This window comes from Rhinichthys klamathensis, unplaced genomic scaffold, assembly GCF_029890125.1.
Source record: "Rhinichthys klamathensis goyatoka isolate OS25496 unplaced genomic scaffold, OSU_Roscu_1.1 h1tg000090l_1, whole genome shotgun sequence".
Lineage (NCBI taxonomy): Eukaryota > Metazoa > Chordata > Actinopteri > Cypriniformes > Leuciscidae > Rhinichthys > Rhinichthys klamathensis.
The window spans coordinates 4,938,738-4,962,301 of record NW_026606629.1 but is presented as its reverse complement, the minus strand read 5'-3'; the positions used below and the strand labels follow the sequence as shown (position 1 = coordinate 4,962,301).

The 23,564-nt window shown below is 36.1% G+C and overlaps 2 protein-coding genes and 1 non-coding gene across 3 annotated transcripts; 2 read left to right on the top strand and 1 right to left on the bottom strand.

Annotated features, from left to right (window-relative positions):
- Window positions 1–179: 179 nt before the first annotated feature.
- Window positions 180–8,888, bottom strand: dhrs12 (dehydrogenase/reductase (SDR family) member 12). Its single transcript, XM_056251929.1, has 10 exons — window positions 8,735–8,888; window positions 8,468–8,601; window positions 8,197–8,279; window positions 8,016–8,108; window positions 7,679–7,760; window positions 7,393–7,454; window positions 5,706–5,810; window positions 4,066–4,156; window positions 3,836–3,973; window positions 180–940 (listed from the first exon to the last, which is right to left on the bottom strand). Exons 1-10 carry the CDS (start codon window positions 8,788–8,790, stop codon window positions 828–830), a joined length of 957 nt encoding a protein of 318 aa, XP_056107904.1. The 5' UTR covers window positions 8,791–8,888; the 3' UTR covers window positions 180–827.
- An 811-nt stretch (window positions 8,889–9,699) lies between these two features.
- Window positions 9,700–9,812, top strand: trnal-caa (transfer RNA leucine (anticodon CAA)). The gene is made up of 2 exons: window positions 9,700–9,737; window positions 9,767–9,812. It is a non-coding gene; the product is annotated as a tRNA-Leu (tRNA).
- Window positions 9,813–12,152: 2,340 nt separating this feature from the next.
- esyt3 (extended synaptotagmin-like protein 3) lies at window positions 12,153–23,413 on the top strand. The gene is made up of 23 exons (XM_056251928.1): window positions 12,153–12,703; window positions 13,712–13,753; window positions 13,909–14,043; window positions 14,145–14,221; window positions 14,637–14,706; window positions 15,358–15,447; window positions 15,553–15,608; window positions 16,431–16,551; window positions 16,657–16,833; window positions 17,914–17,996; window positions 18,084–18,132; window positions 18,311–18,400; window positions 18,613–18,675; window positions 18,785–18,844; window positions 20,152–20,223; window positions 20,341–20,427; window positions 20,578–20,727; window positions 21,443–21,840; window positions 22,189–22,287; window positions 22,391–22,522; window positions 22,602–22,707; window positions 22,814–22,863; window positions 22,999–23,413. Exons 1-23 carry the CDS (start codon window positions 12,383–12,385, stop codon window positions 23,036–23,038), a joined length of 2,568 nt encoding a protein of 855 aa, XP_056107903.1. The 5' UTR covers window positions 12,153–12,382; the 3' UTR covers window positions 23,039–23,413.
- The last annotated feature ends 151 nt before the right edge of the window (window positions 23,414–23,564 follow it).

The window sequence follows — 23,564 nt, the reverse complement described above, 5'->3', positions numbered from 1 at the left end:
AAATAAATCATGATTTGCCTAAAAGATTCAGACAGATTCATTGCTTTTATATTTTATTAAAAATCACAGTAATAGCCACAAATTGACTTAAAAGTATAGTAATTTTTAGTCAATAATTAGCTAGTTAATTATAAACTCATTTGTAAGTGTGTATAAGAGGCAAACACACATTTATAATATTTGTTTATATGTTCATCTTCACATTTGTTCAGTTTGAAATTTGTTTACATAGTCATCTATTTGTATGATAGTGTGAGTACGGGTTACGGGTAGTGTTGTACATCATGTTCTCAGACAGCTGTTCAGGTTTGATGTCAGTTTCTTGGCCAGCCTGTGAGGCTAATTCAAAATTTGGGGTTTTATGGAACAGCAGTTTTAGATTTATGAATCAAATAATCTGTTTTTTACAGACTGCAATAGTTGTCCAATTCATCAATCATGCAAACTCAAAACCTTGTGGTAGTTGAACTCACAGCTTTAAAATTCATGTTTGGGGTATGACTGTGTGCAATTTATGTAGAAAACACATTTGAATAATGTTAACCACAGCCATTTTACTTTTAAATCAAGAAACTCATACAACTTCCATTCCAAAAAGCAGAAGTGCATGTATTAGTTTCTAGCCTTAAATTAGTATAATAAAAATATTTAGGAGTGTATTTGTTCAGAAGAATGGACAATAAGTTTGAAATATTTTAAATATACATTTTAGGTTGTTTTGGTTAGCCTGATTTGGTATAGAAATCATGAGCTTCTCACATCTCTGCATTATTAAGAATGAATATCACAATCTCTGTGAGGAATGATTCGGCCAATAACTCAACCGCTTAACACTTGAATTTCACAGCGAGCTCCTCCAACGTGGTCATCAGCTTCTGGTCTTCAGCTGGAGAAGACCCGGAGAAGGCCAGAGGCAGATGCGTAGAAACAGCTTTTCTGTCTGCAGATGAATCCGTTTGTGGAAGAGAGGTATTAAAGAGATATTTAGTCTGCTATACATAAAGACATATTCAAAAGATGTGATGAGCAAACTAACACACACTTTCTGCTAAACAGTGCTGGGTAAAGTTATTTTTAAAAGTAATGCATTACAATATTAAGTTACTTCCTAAAAAGTAACTAATTTTGTAACTTCTCACCTGGTCTAGGCTTGCTTAATTGGTTTATAATAAGTTCTGTTTTTGGCAAAAGTAAAGGCTATTTTACACCACAAGTTATATGACGCAGGAGAAGAAAGTTCAACACTCTTTCTTCAGCAATAAAAAAAGAAGCACAAATGTGCTGTTTATCTAAAGCCATTTCGCTAATTAGTATGGTTGAATTGGATCATCAAAGGTCAGCAGCAAAGACATTGGTTAATAAAGTGAGATTAATTACATAAAGTATACCTGCGTTATTTAAAATATTTAAATACAGCAGGTTTGTTTAATATTCTGAATTTGCTTTTCACTGTTTTTATTCATTTTGAGGAATACTGAATCTGTTTTTGTACAATAACCATCATGTTTACCATCAGTAGATCCTTTTCCTATTTAGCACCTAAACTCTGGAATAGTCTTCCAAACATTGTCCGGGAAGCAGACACACTCTGTCAGTTTAAATCTAGACTAAAAACATATCTCTTTAACCTGGCATACACATAGAAAATTATACATTCCTATTATTCAAATCAGTTAAACAATTATTATGCTGCATAAATTAGGTCAGCCGGAACCGGGAACACTAGCTATAACACCCAATGTACTCGTTACATCATAAGAAGAATGGAATCTACGCTAATGTTAGTCTTTCTGCTTATTCCGAGGTTTACTGTAATCAGCTGGATCCAGGCCGTATCCAGACCCGATGGAGGACCTGCGCCTAGACACGACCACAACGCATGATGTAGTCAGCCGGATCCGGGCCGTATCCAGACCAGATGGAGGACCTGCGCCTAGATACGACCACAACGCATCCCTAAAGTGTCAGCAGAGATTGTGTCAACAAGACTCTCATCGAAGGCCTCATCGACACAACAGCCATCACCACTGATCCTCAACAAACATGTCTCCATCCCGGTGTGATGACTCTGATCTAAACCAGATGGAACTGGATACATTTTCTGATTGTTCCTAACCAATCTGATTTCTGACCTATAATGCTGCCTGAATCATAATCATACACTGTTCGTTCATTGGCTAGAGGAGAACTGGCCCCCGGCTGAGCCTGGGTTCTCCCAAGGTTTTTTTTCCCATTCTGTCACCTGGTGAGTTTTGGTTCCTTGCCACTGTCGCCTTTTTCCACCTTTGTTGCCATTGGCTTGACTTGCTTAGTTGGGGACATTACATTTGACATTTAATTTAATATTCAACAATAATATTGATCTGCCTGCATTGACACTATTATACAAGAACTGAACTGAGCTGGGCGATGACATCACGGTTTACTCCAGAGCGGCTATATATATATATATATATATATATATATATATATATATATATATATACACTCACCGGCCACTTTATAAGGTACACCTGTCCAACTGCTCGTTAACACTTAATTTCTAAGCAGCCAATCACATGGCGGCAACTCAGTGCATTTAGGCATGTAGACATGGTCAAGACAATCTCCTGCAGTTCAAACCGAGCATCAGTATGGGGAAGAAAGTTGATTTGAGTGACTTTGAACGTGGCATGATTGTTGGTGCCAGAAGGGCTGGTCTGAGTATTTCAGAAACTGCTAATCTACTGGGATTTTCACGCACAACCATCTCTAGGGTTTACAGAGAATGGTCCGAAAAAGAAAAAACATCCAGTGAGCGGCAGTTCTGTGGGCGGAAATGCCTTGTTGATGCCAGAGGTCAGAGGAGAATGGCCAGACTGGTTCGAGCTGATAGAAGGGCAACAGTGACTGAAATAACCACTCGTTACAACCGAGGTATGCAGCAAAGCATTTGTGAAGCCACAACACGCACAACCTTGAGGCGGATGGGCTACAACAGCAGAAGACTCCACCGGGTACCACTCATCTCCACTACAAATAGGAAAAAGAGGCTACAATTTGCAAGAGCTCACCAAAATTGAACAGTTGAAGACTGGAAAAATGTTGCCTGGTCTGATGAGTCTCGATTTCTGTTGAGACATTCAGATGTGGTGGAACGGGAGATTCGCATCATGGATGTGCAGCCGACAAATCTGCGGCAACTGTGTGATGCCATCATGTCAATATGGACCAAACTCCCTGAGGAATGCTTCCAGCACCTTGTTGAATCTATGCCACGAAGAATTGAGGCAGTTCTGAAGGCAAAAGGGGGTCCAACCCGTTACTAGCATGGGGTACCTAATAAAGTGGCCGGTGAGTGTATATATATATCTAAAAATGAACTAAATTAATAACTTTTTTTAAAATGAAAATGAAAAATCACTGAACTTACTTCAGCTGGACTGTGATGCTATTTTCTTTTGGGAACAAACTTTTTTGCATTATTTTCCTGTTATCTCTGTAAAGCTGCTTTGAAACAATCTGTATTGTAAAAAGCGCTATATAAATAAATGTGACTTGACTTTTTACACAGCGCACACAACGCCTCTACATTACTCACAATTTCTCTCAACATGGGCACAGGAGTGCTGTTGCTCAATAAAAAAGGGAAAACAAAGTAACCTGCGTTAATTATTTGAAAAAAATATTTTGTTGTAAATTTAAAAGTAATGCATTACTTTGCTAGTTACTTGGAAAAAGTCATCTGATTGCATAACACACGTTACATGTACTAATGCCTTACATGTACTAATGTACATGTACCAACACTGCTGCTAAATGACAAATAACTGCACACTTTATAAAGATGCTTGACCTTGGAAGAAGAGGCCACTGGGCTGTCTGCTGGCAGCATCTGATATAGCCAGCCACACCACTGTGTCAGCGCCCTGAGCTTCAGTACGGAGCTTATTCTTCATTTTCGCATGGAAATCTGGCATGGATGACTGTACCGCTGTGGACAGAACACAAACCCAAAACAATATTTTAGCGACTGAGATTGCACAATATCTTACTTTATATAACTGATGTAAACACGCTGCCCACCTGGGGTGTCTGCCCAGCCGGGGTGCATGGAAGAGAAGTGGATTTCCTTGTGCTGAGCTGCCAATTGCTCGGTCATGATCACCTGTTGCCTCTGAGAAAGGTCATAGTTTACACTAATCAACTCTAGTATTTTTACTGAAAACATCAAAACAATATTTTAAATCCTTTTTTTATTTTTTATAATATAAACTCAGAAATAACATGAGGACAGTGAATCAGGCTGCACGATGTATAAAAGCTTACACAGTGACAATAATAAATGATGGTCATTGTAACAAAAGCAGAGTGGTGATGCTGCTGGAATATGTTGTCTTGTGCCACTATTATTTTTTATTATTGATGGACTGGATTGGTTTAGGGCTGCAACTAACGATTATTTTGATAATCGATTAATCGGACGATTATTTTTCCGATTAATCGATTAATCGGATAGAAATTAAATTAGATTTTTTTTTATTATAACTAAATAAAACCGTAAATCAGGGTATTTATGTGTAAAAGTGTACTTTAAAAAGTGCAAAAGCCACACATTGAGTTTTACTAATATCAATATTTGCATTGTTTTTAATGATAATTGCTGATGGCAAGTTGACAAACATGATTATTGTTAAAAAAATGATATCCAACATATTATGTTTTAACACAATTTTTGTTAAAACAAATTTACACAGACATGTTGTTCAGATGTGAATATCTGAACTAAAAACACACTAAAAACATCTAAAATATATAATTCATTTAATTTTTATTTAAAATTAATTATATATAAGGAATATAAGGATAAAGAATATAATATATATTATATATAATATATAAAAGAATATAATATAAGGATAAATTGATTAAATAAATATAGAAAGACTGAAAACAATTGTGTGAACGTAGAGCCGCAGTAGATCGCATTTGAAAAACAATTAAAACTTAGTAGACAAATGCTATAAAAAGAGAACGGAATGGAGGTAACGTTACCCAGCAAGCTAACAGGCTTGAGTAAAGGACAGGAGAAATTATGCATTAGTGCACAAGCATTCGCTGAAAACCACTGAGTACAGTGACTAAAAAACAATATTTTACTGCTGCTGTTATTAACTGCCTTTGTATTTAGTGCTTCACTTTGTAAACACCGTTTTAATTTAACCTATTTCTGCGGTAGCGCTATTTTAATCCATCACTTACGTTGCGAGCGAACTGATTGCGCAACCTGATGCTCGAGACAAAATACAGACATCCCAAGATCCTGGAAGTCCCGGGAGTCTCTCGCATATTGATTGCGGCTCCCTGATGCCCGCGAATTAGTTCAAACTCCCGAAATCTAGAGCGCGCAAGCAAGAGCGCGCATGCGAGACAGAAGAGACTGCTCGACAGAGCGCCTGAGGGAGAGAGACCTTGCGTGTGTGTGCGTACCAGTAAACGCTCCCCGTGACGTAAGCAGACCAACTAATCGATAATGACATTCGTTGACAACGATTTTCATAATCGATTATCATCGATTTTATCGATTAGTTGTTGCAGCCCTAGATTGGTTAGCCACCAAAAGTATGATGGTTTTGTAGTCTATGGACTATGGAAGTAATAATAAGAGTAAAAAAAAAATGCAATGCAAAGTTTTTACTGAAGAAGTTTATAATTTATAGTAGTACCTTGTTCTGTGCATAAGCCATAGTCCCGTCAAAAGAGCCTTTCTCAAACTGAAGGTCCTCTACATTCAACTTCTGAACCAGCATCCCACCAGATGACACAGTGATCTGTAATAAAACAAAATGATAATTAATAAAAAAATATATATAAAATAAAAACAATAATGGTAACACTTTACAATAAGGTTTCATTGGTTAACATTAGTTAACTACATTAACATGAAATTAATTTATAAAAAGTATTTTCATAACAATGAAAATACTTTTACAGCATTTATTAAATCACAGTTAATGTTAATCTCAGCATTTACTAATACATTGTTAAGTGCAAAAGCTGTATCTGTTAAGTAAGGGATAATGTAGAGCGAGGCGGTTGTTATAGCGAATACAACCCCGACAGGCTGATCAGGTCTTGAATCAGCCTGAAGGGGTTGTATTCGCTATAACAACCGCCTCGCTCTACATTATCCCGCTTATTACATGGCTACCTACCAAATAAATCAATAATTTGACAAAAATATTGATTTAAAAAGGAGTTTATTGATTTAAAGGAGTTTATCCTCCAGAGTGAACAGAACTGTGTCCATGGCAAAACTCTGTTTTTGATGGCAACGGTGTGTTTATACTTAGCAGCGGTCTGTTATCAAGAAATAACAGACCGCATTCTACATTAGAATTCAACCAAGCCATGTAATAACATTAGTTAATGCACTGAGAACAAACAAACATTTTATTAACTAACGTCATAAAGTTTAATAAATGCTGTAAAAAGATATTGCTCATTGTTAGTTCATGTTAATGCATTAACTAATATTAACAAATGAGACCTCATTGTAAAGTGTTACCACAATAATAATAAAAAAAACATATTAAAAATAAATAAACATAATAATATATGAAAACAAGGAAATTTGAGGGGAAATTCTGAATCTATCTATATACATAAACTTGCCAATATGTCACTGCATGCAAGTCATGCAAGTTTTGTAACTAATTAAAAATAAATAAATAAACAAACATAATAATAATAAATACGTTTTGGGGAAATTCTGTTGAAACATCAACATGACATCATGACTTTGCGTAAACATACACGCCACTTTCAATTCAAGTGGCGTGTTATCTATACGCATTTTGAAATATCCGCGTGTATGTCCACGCCGAAATCTTTTGCGTGTATGTCTACGCCATTAAATGTCCGAGTGATTCCGCGTGTATGTCTACGCCGTTAAATGTCCGAGCGAAACGAAGCAAAATCTATATCTACATCTGTGGAGCGATATTTCTTTTCCTAGGATGGTAGGAGAAGACTCATAAATGGTATTAACCCCAGTGACGGGTAGGTTTAGGGACGGGGTTGGGGTAGGTCATATATTTATATATGCATAATACAGTAATATAACGTTAAGTCAAAGGCGTTGATAAACACGCTGAAAAGCGATTATGCGTGTTGATAGCACGCCAAAAATGGAAATACGAATTGGCGTGTCATACATACGCCATTTCATGAGATCAGTCTGGAAACATTCATAAAGTTGCCAACATGTCACTAAAGTCATACTTATCTGGTGTAAGTGTAAATGTGTTTGGAAACAGAGATAAATGCTGGCACTGTCTCTGTTTGCAAACGGCGTGTTTATTACTCTACTCATTAGGACGCAGGAGAACAGATGCATTTCTTCACACTCACCACTCTTGGATTCTCTGACTTCTTCAGTGTAGGAATCAGTGCTGTCGTCAGAATATAAGTCCCTGTAAAACAAACAAGATCAGTGTGCCAAATGGTCTCTTTTATCTTATCTCTAGATTTTAAGTGGTGACCCTAAAAACATTCTCTACCATAAGGGATATCCTCTGACCTTTGTAACTCAGTATTATAAATAAGTAGTAAGAGCTCATACTGTGTGGTCCCTATTGGAAAAATGTTAAGATATGATCAATATCAGATCAGAAAAAACATGAATTAACTTTCCTACCAAGTGTGTTTGTCGCAAAGTTTTTCTCCAGACCATCCTCAGTCAGTTCTCTCTGATTGACCATGCAACCCGCATTATTGATCTATGGCAATAAATCACATTTCAAGTACAATAAATCACAAGTGGAGACAGCATGACAATGTACAGATGACACATGTTTTGTTGTACACTGTAAAATGGATAGTTCAGACTAAGAGTTGCCACACCATTTTATAATAGTGCTGTAGTCGTCACATTATAATAGCAATACAGTGATTTTGCTATGCACTCAGCCTCTCGTGACTTATTGCTTTAGCTTATTATGGAATGTTGATATGTCCAAATTAAAACCATTTACCAAAGCATGTAGAATGTGTTTCTGAGAGAATCCATTGGCAAACTCCCACACTTTCCTGGGGCTGGACATGTCAACTAGGTGAACATGGACATTCTGAAAGCACACGAGACAAACTCAGACCAGAGTTCACTGCTTCCATTTCAGACGCATGTGAAATAATGATTTAAAGCATAACATTTACCTCATTTTTACTTTGCTCCACGATCTCTTTTCTTGCCTCCTCCGCACGATCTTTATTTCTGCACAACAGATGCACTGTCCCACCTGAAGAAAAACAAAATCGTTTGAAAGACCTTTGAATTGCTGCGGTTTTTAGTAGCACTACACATCATTTACCAGTAGGAGTTACTGTTGTGTCCCTTTTGTTGAACCGTCCAATTGTCATAACAAAGGTGACAGAATGTACAAGATCTTTGAGAGTAGAAGTGAATGGCAGTCGTCTTTGTTCTCACCTCTTTTTGCGATTTCGTAGGCGGTGGCTTTGCCTATGCCGCTGTTCGCTCCGGTGATGATGAACGAGCGGCCGCTCACACTCACTTCCAGATCCGCCGCGCTGAAGCGCCTCTCTGCTGCCTCATAACCGCCCCTGATGACAATAAAATGGACTTTAACTAGAGCACTGCACAAACTATCGATGGTGATATTAGGGAAATTAACCGTTTATATGTCAAAGTGATGGGCAGGCTGCGGCGAAAATAGACAGACCGATTATGACTTACTTTGTATATTCCTGAAGACCCTTCAGGAACCAAACTGTGTTTCGGTAGAGAGACATGAGTACGATCCATAGACTGTAAAAAGTACGATATCACTCGTTTCCACTCGAAAGCGGTGTCATAAACCACGAGCACGTTGGTAATCAGAGCCCCGCCCCTGTGGCGTTTAATAACACATCACATGTTGAATGTGTTGTAACGCAGGGTTGCCAATTCCGCGGTTTTCCAGCACAATATCAAACTTGACGCGAGGTTGACATTGATTGCAAAAATTATATTCCCGAATTCGCCTGAAATGCTTGTAAATATTTATATTCTACTAATGATAAAACTGTCCTATTATAAGTTTTGTGAGGGAGGGACACTAGCCGGCTTTGAGCCTCTGTGAGCTCCTTTATGAAAACAAAATATGTTAATGATTACTATAGCGATTTTCAAGTTAAAATTGTGGGAATAACAAACAGTGACTGTAAATATGTATTTTAGGTATGGGGAGTGGCATTTTCAGTTTTTATATTTGGACTAGGGTTAGTTTTGAGGTAGTTTTGATTGGCCATGGATTGGTTTTGTTACGCAGACCTGGCAACCTTGGTTGTACGGGCGGTTACAATACGCATGCGCAGTTGCGCATATTCCTCAGAGCCTGTCGTATACTTCATAAAACGATAAACGTGTCCTTTGCTCAATGAAAAAAAATAGTTTGTGTGCTTATTTGGAAAAGTTTTAAAACATAAATGATATACATAAATTATTAGATCCAAGTTCCACCACATAGTGGCGTCGTATTTTCTTTAGGCCAAGTCGTGTGTTTCAACCATAGACTGTAAAAAAAAGGTTTCAGCCTAAGTATATCTGTATACCTAAGTGCACCGGCGCGCAATTTTATATCTTGAGTTGTATATCTTTTCAGAAAACGTTGACAGTTATTAATCAAATTGATACTGGTGTGTTTTCCTATAATTTTCAGTGTCAGGATGGCCGAGTGGTCTAAGGCGCCAGACTCAAGGGTTGAAACCTTCCATACAAACATGGGTATTCTGGTCTCCGAATGGAGGCGTGGGTTCGAATCCCACTTCTGACAATGATTTTGATTACTACTGGGATAAAGGATTCCTCCATAAAATGTATTTTAAATTCATTTACATACTTAAAATGAATGCAAGTAAGCGTACATGAAATGCACAATTAATTTGTGGTTTAAACTATAACATTTAATAAAAAATATTATTTTTTATATCATTCAATTAATCAGCATTCAAGACGGAACGACAAAAAAAAACTGTTAATACATTTTCATATAGAATATAATTTAATTATATCCAAATGTGTTTTAATCATGATTTTTCATATGATACAATTTCCAATGGCCTTTCTGTGTAATTCGTTCATCAATTTGGAGAAATATGCAGGCCTGTGTGTAGTATAGGTTATTCGGTTTTAACGCCGCCTTCACACCTTCAGTCTCAACATAAATGTATTTAATTAAATACAACTTTTTTTCACAGTCATATACTTAACCGGGGTTAAGCAACAAGGACAATGAACGACACTCGTCTCATTCGTGGAGGTGAAAAAACAAGTTCTTTGTGACATGCAAGATTTTTTGTATTAAAATTAAAATGTATTGTGTTTAAATGTGCATACGTCCATTCAAGTTTGTATGTAGCTATACAAAGAGAATCGCAAAGCTGACAAAACTTTTTTTTTTTTTAAAGTTGCTGCATAACTTCTGGATTTGAAATACAAATAGTGAGTAGGCCTATGTGTTTGTGGTACAGCCGCAGATCATTGGCTATAGGCTACGCACTGCAAACGCAGCGTATGTGAAAGCACTATAGCGCGTGCTGCTCCTGCACCGCATATCCACCGCAACACACGCACCGCGCACTGTAAACGGAGTATGTGTGAAACGGGCGTAATAGCCAACAATTACACAAATACAACTCCACTTCCAATCCAGGTCACAGTGTTACCAGTGTCACAGTAATGCTCTTGTATTGAACTGCAATGGCTTCGAAGCTCCTCGAGATGGCACAATTAAGACAAACAAGGTTTATTCAATTTGTACAAACTTAGTTGGGTTCTTGGAAAAAACAAGACTATAAATCGCATGAAAGGTAATGTACAACAACGACTTAAAGTTTCACGAGTTCACACTTACATCAATTAAACAGAGTAAAGATTATGCGTATTTGGCGTGCTGTCCGGGGGGAGGGCTCCGAGCTCGGAATTTTGCCCGAACCCAGAGTACTCCCCCCGTTGTTGTAAGAGTATTAGGACTATAAGTGAGGAGATGGGGTGGTGGAGGGATGCTGTTAAACTGTCAATGAACGGAGGTAAGTTTGCTGTATATATACACAGCGCTTAACTCGTTGATTAAGCACCACTCGTGTCTAATTAGGTTTGGTTATCTGAATGTGCTCCACGTGTGTTTAATTAGGTTTAATTATCTGAACGTGCTCCTCCCGAACTTTGTTAATAAAACATCATTTAATTAATAATAATTATTTAAAACCTTGTTAGGGACACTTTTTGAAATCTTGAAAAATCAAATATGCTTTATTTAGGCTAGGCTATATATTTCACATAGGCGTTGAAACGGTAACACTTTACAGAAGATCCCATTAGTTAACATTAGTTAATTAACTACTATAACAGCAATAGCCACTTATGGTAGGCTATTTAATAATTAATGAAAATACAACTAGTTTATGTTAGCTCAGGTCCAAAATTTGATTAAAAAAAAATATTAGAAGCCTGTAAATGCTGAAATGATCATTATTATTAAACGCGTTTCCTTGTTAGTTTATGTTGTTAACTAACAACTAAAATTAACAACATTCAGCACGCCATGCATGAAATAAAGATCTTATGGGCTATGGCGTTAATTTCCACTACCAAATATAAATGTTTCTTCAAAATCATTGTTTTCTTAAATGTTTGGTGTAATAATAATGACAGCCTTATATAGACAAATAAATAAATAAACCAAAAAAGTGCACATAAATATGAATTATAAATAAAGGTAGGCTAATAGGAAACTTTAAAATGCTGGAATGTTTTAATTAAATAGACAATAAAAAGTTTAAGCTATTATAATCTGTCATTTCAACTAATATGATTCTTCTTCTGTTGTTGTTGCTCATTTCTTAATGTTTCTTTAAAATACTGTTTCAGTATAAATCTCGGCCGCGCACTCTTTATCAGCTAATTAATGATGTTGTCTCTATATACTTCCACGAACAGACAACTTTACATTTTCAATCGTTTTGGTTTCGAGGCAGATCCTGTTTGTCAACTTTACTACATGAACGAGTTTGTACTTTTTCTCACACAGAGAAAAGGGAGGAATTTAGGCGTGTCTACTTATTGGCCATGCCAGGTAAAAAGCCCAATGGATGGGAAACACGGAAGTTCACAAAAACTGACAGAGCCTTCACAATCTCAGTTGGAGATCGTGACGGTCACCTGTGATGATGCTGAGCGCATCTCGGTAAATTTTCTGTTTACAATCTCGATCTGATGGTTGGATTTGATCTCAAACAGCCTGTAAAACCGACGTTTGTTTAGCGATCGATCGACAGGCGATGATGTGAATTCAGACGCTCGCTACTTCAGACGTTTAAATAAGAATCAGGCTCCATAGTCACAATGAGTGCTCCAGTCACTGAGGGTCAAGAGCCCTCCACCTCTGATGGAAATCCAGAGGGACTCAGTGTAAAGGATGTCAATCAGATGATCATGGAGTTCATGATGTTCATGATGCAGGCGATTATCCTGTGCTATCCCGTGTACCTGACCGGCTCGCTTGGACTCAGCATCAGTTGGATTCTTCTGAGCATTCTGATGTGGACAATGTGGAAAAACAACCGCAGGTGGAAAGATCGGAGGATCGATACAGCCATTGACTTTTTGGAAAACGAGAAGGACGTGATCAACACTGAACTCAAGTCCATGAACATGCCAGCTTGGGTGCGTGGTCTTCTTGACATTTTTACTGACATGTCCTGGGATAATACTCATTTAAGTGCAGCGTGCAAAATATACATTTGTAAGTTGATTCTGAAGATGCAAACTAATGCTGGTGGGTAAATACTGTACTGTATTTGTGTATTAGCCTACTGCTTAGTATCCAAACAATACTGGATGGTATTAAACTGTCAAAGGTGTGGCTTCTTGTTGTGTTGCTTTGGGAACATCACACACAAAGATGTCAGCTTGAGCTTTTTAATTAAAATACCCAGCCCTTCATACTTTAAAACAAGAAACTGACACACCCTTTAATATGGTACTAAAGTTGAAATAAATAAATAAATACAATGGGTTATGGTGTAGAACCATTTTAGTGGACCTGTAAAGTTTCAAATTACAGTCTTTACATTGGCTACAATTACTCCAATCTAATCTTAAAGGGTAGTTTAAAGAAAAGAAAAGGAGACGTGAGGCTGTCAAATATCTGAAGAATGTTAGTGACACCATAAATCATTTATGACAAAATTTTCATTTTGGGATCTCATTCTCTACCCTATGTAACAAAATAGTAAGCCTGTCTCAGGTTGTCAGGCTGCTCTCTAAAATAACAGCGTGAAATAATAACACACCTGATCTTTACCGTTGACTTTGATATAAAAAGATTACAAAGGCACACATATCTATGATACCATAAAATAAAATAAAAAATGCCTGACTGAAGGTCTAAAAACCTGGTGTTTTCTATTTAAATAGCCCATCTGAGCATAATAAAGTTATTCATGAATATTGATCTTTTCACAAAAAAAAAAATATATTTCAGTGGCATTCAAACTTGTTTAGGAATTAATCTAATTAATATTTCATTAAAAAACTGAAAAGAAAAACAGAATTAAAGGGAATTAGTTTAATATGGTGAAAATGAATTCATATTTAAACAACTTGATCTTGAAACTGGTCTTTTAACTGAAAGTGTCCAATTATTGTGTTCCTTATTCTTTGCCCTGATAGATTGATTTTGCAGATGTTGAGAAGGCTGCTTGGATTAACAAGGTAAGATTTCTGCCGCAGAAGTTAATTTGCCCTTGACATATTTTTGCAGACCTCTAGTCTTTTTCATAAATGTGTCTGCCTGTGGGAGTTTAGACTGTACTATTTCGATATCTCTACCTTAAATGCGTGTCTCTAAATGTGCTTGTTTGTTGTAGATTCTTCAGCAGGCATGGCCGTTCTTTGGCATGTACATGGAGAAGCTTCTCATTGAAAACATTCAGCCGGCCGTAAGATCATCCAGCTCCCATCTGAAGACCTTCACCTTTACTAAAGTTCACATGGGACAGAAGGTATAATTCCACAATCTGAGGCTCTGTGTCCTTAACTGCGAATAGACCATAACTATTTCAGCAATCATTATAGAGTTTACAAGGGTGTGTTTGTGTTTCAGGCTCCAACTGTTTCTGGAGTACGAGTGTACACACATGAGCTGGAGACAAGAGAGGTCATCCTTGACTTCAACATTGTGTAAGCTATGACTTTAAATGTCATTTTGATACATGCTTACCCATATGACTGCTATAAATGAAGTTTTATGTAACAAAGTTCGGGAGGAGCACGTTCAGGTAATCAACCAATCAGCTCAAGAGGAAGCCGGTATAGATAAAGCTTTTCCTCACCTCCTGTCTCACGACAAGTGTCTCAGCATCCCTTCACCACCCCATCACCTCACACTCGGCTGGGTCTACCCCAATAGGGGGGAGTACTCTGGGTTCGGGCAAAATTCCGAGCTCGGAGCCCTCCCCCGGACAGCAAGCCAAATACGCATAAATACAACTTTAGATTTCATGTACGTGTGAACTCGTGAATGAGTGGTTTTATCACTACAGTCCATCACTTCCTGAAATGTTTTAAGACTCTCTTTTTCTTTCATCTGCTGTAGTTACGATGCTGATGTGGACATTGATGCAGATGTTAAACCAGCCATCAAAGTAGGAGTCAAAGGGCTTCAGGTTAGTGAAGGAATGTAATGAATGTTAAAATACAGTAGAACAGTAATATTGCTAAATATTATTACAACAAAAAAAATTGTTGAAATGTAATTTGTGATGCAAAGCTGAATTCTCAGCATCATTACTCCAGTCTTCAGTGTCACACGATCCTTCAGAAATCATTCTAATGTACTGATTTGCTGCTCAAGCAACATTTACTATTATTATCAATGATGAAAACAGTTGTGCTGCTCAATATCTTTGAGGAAACTGTGATAAATATTTCTCAGAATACATAGAAAGTTTAAAAGAACAGCATTTATTTAAAATAGAAATGTATTGTGACATTATAAATGTATTTACTGTCACTTTTGATCGATTAAATGTATCCTTGCTGAATAAAAGTTTTAATTTCCTTTAAAAAAAATCTTACTGACCACAAACTTTTGAATAATAGTGTACAGGAGTTTTTTTTAAGCTCATCTTGCAGAACCCTCAGCCACAATGTTCCAAAAAATGTATTATCTGTGTCCAAATGTTTGTTTTTCATCATTTGAGAGTATTTACAGGAAATGCACCAGCATCTAGGAGAGTCCACACAGCACAAGTTAATGTATAAAAGTTTGAAAATGTCTAACAACTATGAATGTGTTTATTTTTTTTTCCCTTCAGCTTCAGGGGATGCTACGTGTAATTCTCGAGCCTCTGATTGGCCAGGCACCCCTTGTAGGTGGAGTCACCATGTTTTTCATTCGCCGACCCGTGAGTATGGATATTGCAAGCAATTGGCATGTTCAAAGTAAAAAAAATAACAAAAGTGTCATGAGTTCATTAGCATAACATGAACATTTTAAATTACATTTCCAGGCTCTGCAAGTCAATTGGACTGGAATGACTAACCTTTTGGATGGTCCAGGGCTAAGGTACGTTCACAGATATTAATAGTTTTGATTGTCACTCAATAATATGTGTGTAGATCCTTAAAATGTTGAAATGTCCTTGTGCATTTGTTGTATTTATGAAAATCTGTCAGAATAATGGGATTTTTTTTTTTTTTTGTAGTTAGATACACGTTATCTTAGAAGTATTAAAGTATTATTATTGCATTATTTCATAACTAAAGCACTTTGTTAGTTGTGCTTGAAATTGTGTGTATACTTTGTGTTATCAAGCAGCCAACCCTGTAATATATAAGCATGAGCAACTCAGTCACATTAAAGCTGGAGTGGCTAAACAAAAAAAACAAAAAAAAAAAGTAAACTAGCTGGCCACCAACACTCATCCTCAAAACTGCTTCAGGACATGGAATGTTGTCATACAAGTTTATATATAGACGACTGTGTATAGCCTGAAAGCCTCCAGTGTGTGGAGGGATAAATAGGACAGGTAGTAATAATATGGATTAAAGGTGTCCTTTTTCCAAAAATGTTATTACGGATTACCTTATTGTGCTCTTTGTTCCTAGTCTGCCATAATTGTATATGTAACACATTACATGCTGTATCAAAACAACAATTTTTCATTATTAGTACAAATTGGAAAAAACAAATGTCATTTTTGCTAACTGTTAACGCATTAATCTCTATAACAATCAGAGATATGCCCATATATCCTGCAACCCAGGACAGATTTGACCTGGCTGTAAGACTCTTGCAGTCTGAGTAATCCAGCCACATTTAATTGATATGTAACGTGATATGAAGTCTTCCTCAACATCTAAATCTGAATCTCTATTTACTCTTTAGTCAAATGTCAGAATCGGCCATTGTGGACATCATCGCCTCTCTCATGGTTCTGCCCAATCGGATGTGCATCCCTTTGATTGACCAAGTCAAGGTTGACCAAATGAAGTTTCCTCTTCCTCGGGTAAGACTGGCAATGATTGGTTCCCATTACCAAAATCAGTCAAAAAGCTTTTTGTGTGTTTGTTTTCAAACTGGAGAATAAGTTACACCATGTGAACATCTTTAGGGTGTTGTACGGGTCCATGTTTTGGAGGCTCGGAATCTTGTAGCAAAGGACACGCACATGATGGGACTAGTAAAGGGCAAGTCAGATCCATATACTGTGCTGAGGGTCGGGAACAAGCAATTCAAAACAAAGACCATCAAAGAAAATTTGAATCCACGCTGGAATGAAGTTTATGAGGTAATTATTATGAGCGGTCCTTAATCTATCTGTATAATATTCAAGGTCCATTCCACCGAATGGGTGCCATGTGCTTGTGTAACTCTTCAAGTGTAAAACATCATTTTAAAACTGAATCTAATAACACTTATATTTAACCATTCAAAATATGTATTGGTCCATCTTAGGTCATTTTATTTAATTAATTTTTTTACAAGGTTTTTAAGTGGAAGATGGATGCATTTTTCTCAGTCCTGTTACCAAAACTCGTGTCTTTTAAAAAGAATGTTTAAAAACATGTCAACTAATTCCTTTTTTTTTTTTTACATCAAGGTGTTGTTTTCTAAAGACATTGTTAACGTGTGCCGTTCTAAAAGATTTTTTTTTTCCTATTAAAGGCGACTCAAGCCTCAAGTTTATAATTGTTTTTAATAATGCAATTTATTAAACAATTGGATTAATGATGGACTAAACATAATTAAAAAAATGTGTTTTAACTTTATTTTATTTTTATTTATTTTTTGAAAAAAACTATTTAGTAACAGGAATAAAAATTGGGTAGCAGGAATTAATATTGGGTAACAGGAATATGTGGCCATATGTGTATACAGGTTTGACTACACTTGTGAGGAGTTAATATGAGCCACACCTTACTGGTAAAAAGGCTTATAAATCGGTTAAATCATGTTTCTATTTAAATCTAGTGTTTTGAACAGGTGTCTGTAAGGGTTGTGGTTTTTTGTTTTGTTTAAAAAAAAATTAAGCACAGATGGGATATGGAGGCACACAACAATGCCAAAAAAAAAAAAGATTTCTGACGGATGTTAATCATATTTCATGTTAAAATGTAGCATTAAAGTGGGGGCAGGTAACATGCTACAGTTTTAAGTAGTTAATAATTCATGTTTTAAATTATATATTTGACATTTTCTGTTAGATTAAAGTGCAGGACACTTGGCTTAATAATAAAATGTATCTTAGAGTTAATTTTTATGTATATTTGTATATATAATGTCCTGGGGACAGAAATGGAACCCACACGTCATTTCAGATGGGAAATAGTAAATTTGAAGGGATCTCATTAATATTTGATTTCAATAGTTTGTCATTCATGAAGCTCCTGGACAGGAGTTGGAAGTGGAACTTTATGACGAAGACACAGACGCTGATGACTTTTTGGGCAGGTAATGATGATTATGCTCAGATGCTCATAGTCATTATTTTACCCATTTTATGTGATAGACTTTGAGATGTTGGATTGTCTGCTACAGGTTCAGTTTGGATTGCGGAGATGTGAGAAAAGACAGAGAGATAGACGAGGTGAGCTTTAGAAAGATAGAATCATAATGCTCCTTTACTGATAGTTGATTGGAATGAGATAAAAAAAAAAAGAAGATATACTTCTCTGAACATTGACAAAAAAGTACTAAAATTTACCATGATATACTGTAATCAAGTTTTTTTTTTTTTTTCACTAAGTTGTGACTTTGATTTGCAGTGGTACACTCTGGAGGACATCGAGACTGGTGAGATACATATGAAATTGCAGTGGTTTTCCTTGCTCACAAATCCAGAACTGCTGAAAGAGGTAAGCTTGTATTTATTGCATTTATAATAGTTACCTTAGTTGCCTGTATTGATTTAGATACTGCGGCAGATAGTTGAAAGATGTGCCGTGATTTCAGTGGTGTATTTAACAAAATATGTGTTATGTGAATATCTAAAGAAGCAAACTGTGTCTGGGTCAAATTTAAGTTTCTTTTCATGTTTTCTTCTAATTTGTTTATTTTCACCGTTCAGACCAGTGATGGGCTCGCTTGTGCCATGCTGGCAGTATATCTAGATAGTGCCTCCAATCTGCCTGTGAGTATACTTGCACAATGAGAGCACTTCTAAAAGACTGCCAGCCTATTATAACAAACACAGCACTTGAAAACAATTGTAATTAGGTTTTCATTTTCTTTGACTTCAGAAAGAACAACATGAATTCACCCATAATGAGAAGCATGGAAAACAACCCAAAGTGGCTCGGGTAAGAAATTGCCTCAACACAGTTTGCAGTCATTTCTTCAAAAACTTCATTTCATCCACTATTGTCTCTGACTTTATGGGGGAAGAATCTACTTTTAAGCTTCTCAGAATCAATCCAGACACAGCTTACATGGGTAAATTAACAAACTTTACAGATAGGCTTAATGCAATGATGAAAATGTTGTCATCATTTACTCACCCTTGTGTTGTTACAAACCTGTGTTGTTATTTCAGTGGAAGACAAATAGAGTTTAAAATAAATAAAGAAATAAAACTATGGTTTATTGTGGCCAGCTCCAAAAAGGTCCCATAAAAATACCATATCAAGCTTCTGAAGCCAAACAAGGAATAAACTGAAATTAAAATTCACCATTAATAAATGGATGTGAGTAAATGATAACCAAATTTTCTATTATTTTAAGCCTTTCTGAAAAGTTTGTCTATTAGGCTTACTCGTGAACTAGGTGATTTTTTTTTTCTTTTACTGTTGGTAGGTCAAAATGCTAGATATCTTGGAATTTGACTCTTATTCCTTCTCATGTGTTTGGAATGCAGCCTCCTGCCATGTTGTACTGAATAGAGAGCATTCCAGAGATTATATCATATCGTTTTAACTGTGAGCATGATAAAGTCAAGGCGCAGGTTTTCATTTCTGCTTCTGCTTCTTTCTGCTTGTAACGACCTGTTCATCTGGTTTCTACCAGTGGCTCAGCTATGAAAATGATCACGTTAACCACATATACACATCATGCAAATCAAAAGGTGAAACATTAGGACTTTTTCATGATGTGAGTTCCATAATCATAATATCACCTCATTGTCAGTGGATTACAAACCTATTATTTTGACATTTGGCCGGATCTTTTTTTAGAGTAATCTGCTGGTCAGGACATTTTCCTGTACACATTCTCTGAATTTTTTCTTCTGTCAAAAATATATATATATATTTTTTGCAGATGCCAGAACTGGTTTTGGCATGATGTGGTTTTTAATGCACAGCTTGCTAAATCATCCATAAGCTGCATTCCAGTCAGGACGTTGTTTTTTTTTGGTCTCACTGTCGACGTTTATACACTGATGCGCGTAATTGTTTGTCTATCACTTGAGTTAGTCACTCCCTGACTTAAATGAAAATCTGTGCTAGATTTGTAAAAAATCACAAACATCTGGAAAGTTTAAGGAAAAGTCATGGGAAATCACTGATGGAAAAAGCTTGGGAACCATAATGGTTACTTGGAATATACATCATCAAAATGTGTATTTCCCTAAATAAGCTTTATTTACAACTGTGTCCGTTTTTAACTTCAGCTCACCAGAAGAACTAATGATCCCAACTCATACGTGGAGTTTTCCATTAATCAGCAAAGTCAAAAAAGCAAGGTATTTAACTTATTTGGATTATATAATTCTAATGCCAATCCCCTTCAGTTTTTCCTCTTTTTTTAACATAGTGGATCAGATATTTAGAAGCTGCAGTGTTTGTATTTGTTTTGACAGATTGTGTATGCCACAAAAGACCCGACTTATGATGAATGCTTCACATTCTTTGTGCACAGTGTGAAAAACCAAGTGTTGAATGTTGAGGTAAACCAGGTCTTAAAATAATCAATTTTACAATTTTTCTTGTTCTTCCATACAAAAGGCTTGATAAATATAACAAACATCAGGAATTGATAGCATTATTATGTAGTATATAGAAAATAAATCTATATTCTAATTTGTATGTGACCTCAGGTAAAGGAACACGAGAAGAAATCCTCATTGGGCAAACTCACTCTGCCATTGGTCCGGCTGCTCAATGTGTCTGACATGACAATGGACCAGCGTTTTCAGCTTGAGCGCTCCGGAGCCAATAGCCAGATCAAGATGAAAGCTGTTCTCAGGGTGAGTGATTGAACTAAAGCAGCATTTTTTTTTTCTTCAGCACCTTTTTATTTTACAAGCTCAAACACCGTACTAAAACTTAAAATCAAACATTTAAAATTAATATATTTATTATATTGGTTACACTTAATAGTAAGGTTAAATATGTTAACATTAGTTAAAGTATTAGGTATCACAAACTAACAATGGACTTTACATCATTTATTAATCTAGGTTAATATTAAAATGTTCAACATTACAATTGAACGTGTTACCATTATATTTGTTATTCAATTCCTACAATACATTGTGGTTGGCACAAACAATGTTTATCTTTGTTGCAAGTGAACCAGTATTGGTTATTTTTTTATGTTATATATACTATATATATATATATACTATATTTACATCAAATCATTTCTTTAGAGGGAGACTCCAACCAAAAATTTTAATTCTCCTATCATTTACATATACATATTATATATGTATATATATATATATATATATATATATATATATATATTTGCATATACATATATATATATATATACAGTATGGTATATATATATATATATGTATATGTACATTTTTGGTTGGAGTCTCCCTCTAAAGAAAGGATTTGATGTAAATATAGTTCTATTGTATATATGTTTTATTGTATATTAAGAAATTAATAATGAATATACTATTTGCTGGTAAATATTTAACATGACTTCACACCTTTCGCTTCAATTAGATCCTTACGTTGGAGAAACGGGAACCAAAGGTTGTCACTCCACCAGCTCAGGATAAGGCAAAAGTCTCATCGAGCCAAACTCGCCCTGAGCCTCCAACTCCAGTTCCAGTTCAGTCCGTACAGAGCAACCTGAAAGAAAAAGTGCCCGTTTCATCTGTCCCACTCTCCAGAACACAGACTGTTCCTGCCCCTATGCCATCTACAGTCAGCTCCTCTAATGAACTGCAAGCAGAGTATCCCCCCTACCGACGAAGCACTTTCGTGAGCACAGAGGCACTGCATTCGAGCCCGTCCACCCCCAGTCAAATGCGTCGCTACGATTCCCACAGCCTGTTGTCAGAGAACTCAATAGCTTCTTCTCGCTTTGATCTAACAGACACTAGTGTCCCTTATCCTGAGTATGTATATGGTGACACTTACATTTATTTATTTATTTATTTATATTGCGCTTAATACAATACAGATATGAAGCAATGCTATGAAGTAAACTCAGTTTAACTATAAAGCAGCACAGTATCTTTATTCAGTTCAAGTCAGTTCAGTTTTGATTCAGTTTAGTTGTGCAAGTTAATCAAATTATGAAACAAGCTTATTTCAGCTATAAGTAAGTCTATAGAAGACAATAATGTAGTTATTTAGCTCAAGTCAGTTCAGTATTGATTCAGTTCAGTTCAATAACAGTTCAAATGTTTTGTTCTACAAAAATCTTCAAAATTTCACCAATGAGTTTATATGTTAATTTAAAGGGCCATCTTGAATCATCAGGGCAGCTTCGGGCAGATCCAACTCACATTGCGTTATGCCACCTTAAGGAAGCGGCTCATCGTGATGGTCAACAGCTGCAAGTGAGATGCCTATGTCTCCTTTTTTACATATATACCTTTGAATTATTTTACCACACAGCTGAAAGAATCATAAAAACTATTATCTTTCTTCATGACTCCTTAGGGATCTGTTCTCCTGCAGCGAGAATGGCTCTGACACGTACGTCCGCATGTATCTCCTGCCTGATCTGACGTGGAAACACCGCAAGCGCACTCCGGTTAAAAAGAAGACTGTGAACCCTGTCTTCAATGAGATGTTAGAGACATTTTTCATATCTTGAAAAGCAAGTATTTTCATTGTTTGAAAAGATCTCTAAAATAACTCTTCATTTCAGATTTGAGTTTGCTGTGTCACCGGAGGAAGCAAGAACCAGAAAGTTGGATGTCGCAGTAAAAAACAATAAAATGCTTCACAAAAGAGAGCGAAAGGAGATTGGAATGGTAAGTAGATAAATTACGTGGATTGACATGAATATATGAGGCAGCGATAGACTAAAAGCATTATCAGGATGTTGACATTAAAAATGTTATTTATATTTTTCAAAAGGTTTTGATTGATATGTCTGAAATGGATCTGATCAAGGGCTCCACAGAATGGTAAGGACAGCAAATGTGGTCAAGGAAATTTGTTGTGGCATTAACTTTTACCCCACAGCATTTTTTTTTTTTTTACTAAAACGGTTTAAGCATACAGATGGTTTGTGTTTATGTATAACTTTTTCTCTCAAACAGGTATGAACTCTCTCTCCCCGGGCTAAAGAAGACAAACTAGCAGAACAGAGGTCAACTAGTTGCAAAATAACTTAGAAAATGTATTATTAATCTTATAATTTTATCTTGTACCCATTGCTGAGTGCTACCCAGATGAGACAGACTGAGCACTTTGACACTGACCTTAAAGGTGATTTAAATACATAATTCCTAATTCTACACAATATTTCCTCTTTATTGCTTATGTTGACCATATGCCATACTGTAGGATACAATTTTATACATGATCTATTTTCACATTTATACTTTGAGTTTCATTCATTTTCAGTCTTTTTTATGTGATACAGTGATTCTTGACATGGCTTTCAGTCTTTTTCCATCTTTCTGTCCAAGTCTTCAAAACAGGTTTCTTCTTTATTGCTGTTAACAATACTTGTTCATTAACTTTTTTTATATATATAAATATCAGTATGAACTCATGAAATGGTAGCAAAACTTCTGGAATTCCTGAATATAGAGACAAATATGATTTAAAAGCATCTTAAAGCATGAAGTATTATCTTTGGTTGTTACAATGGAATTCAAGA

Coding starts and splice junctions, on each gene's coding strand:
- esyt3 (XM_056251928.1), top strand. CDS start 12,383: ATGAGTGCTCCAGTCACTGAGGGTCAAGAGCCCTCCACCTCTGATGGA. Junction 12,704..13,711: donor CCATGAACATGCCAGCTTGG/GTGCGTGGTCTT, acceptor TTGCCCTGATAG/ATTGATTTTGCAGATGTTGA. Junction 15,448..15,552: donor TGTTTTTCATTCGCCGACCC/GTGAGTATGGAT, acceptor TTACATTTCCAG/GCTCTGCAAGTCAATTGGAC.
- dhrs12 (XM_056251929.1), bottom strand. CDS start 8,790: ATGTCTCTCTACCGAAACACAGTTTGGTTCCTGAAGGGTCTTCAGGAA. Junction 5,811..7,392: donor AGTCAGAGAATCCAAGAGTG/GTGAGTGTGAAG, acceptor GTTTTATTACAG/ATCACTGTGTCATCTGGTGG. Junction 4,157..5,705: donor TGGCTTATGCACAGAACAAG/GTACTACTATAA, acceptor GACCTTTCTCAG/AGGCAACAGGTGATCATGAC.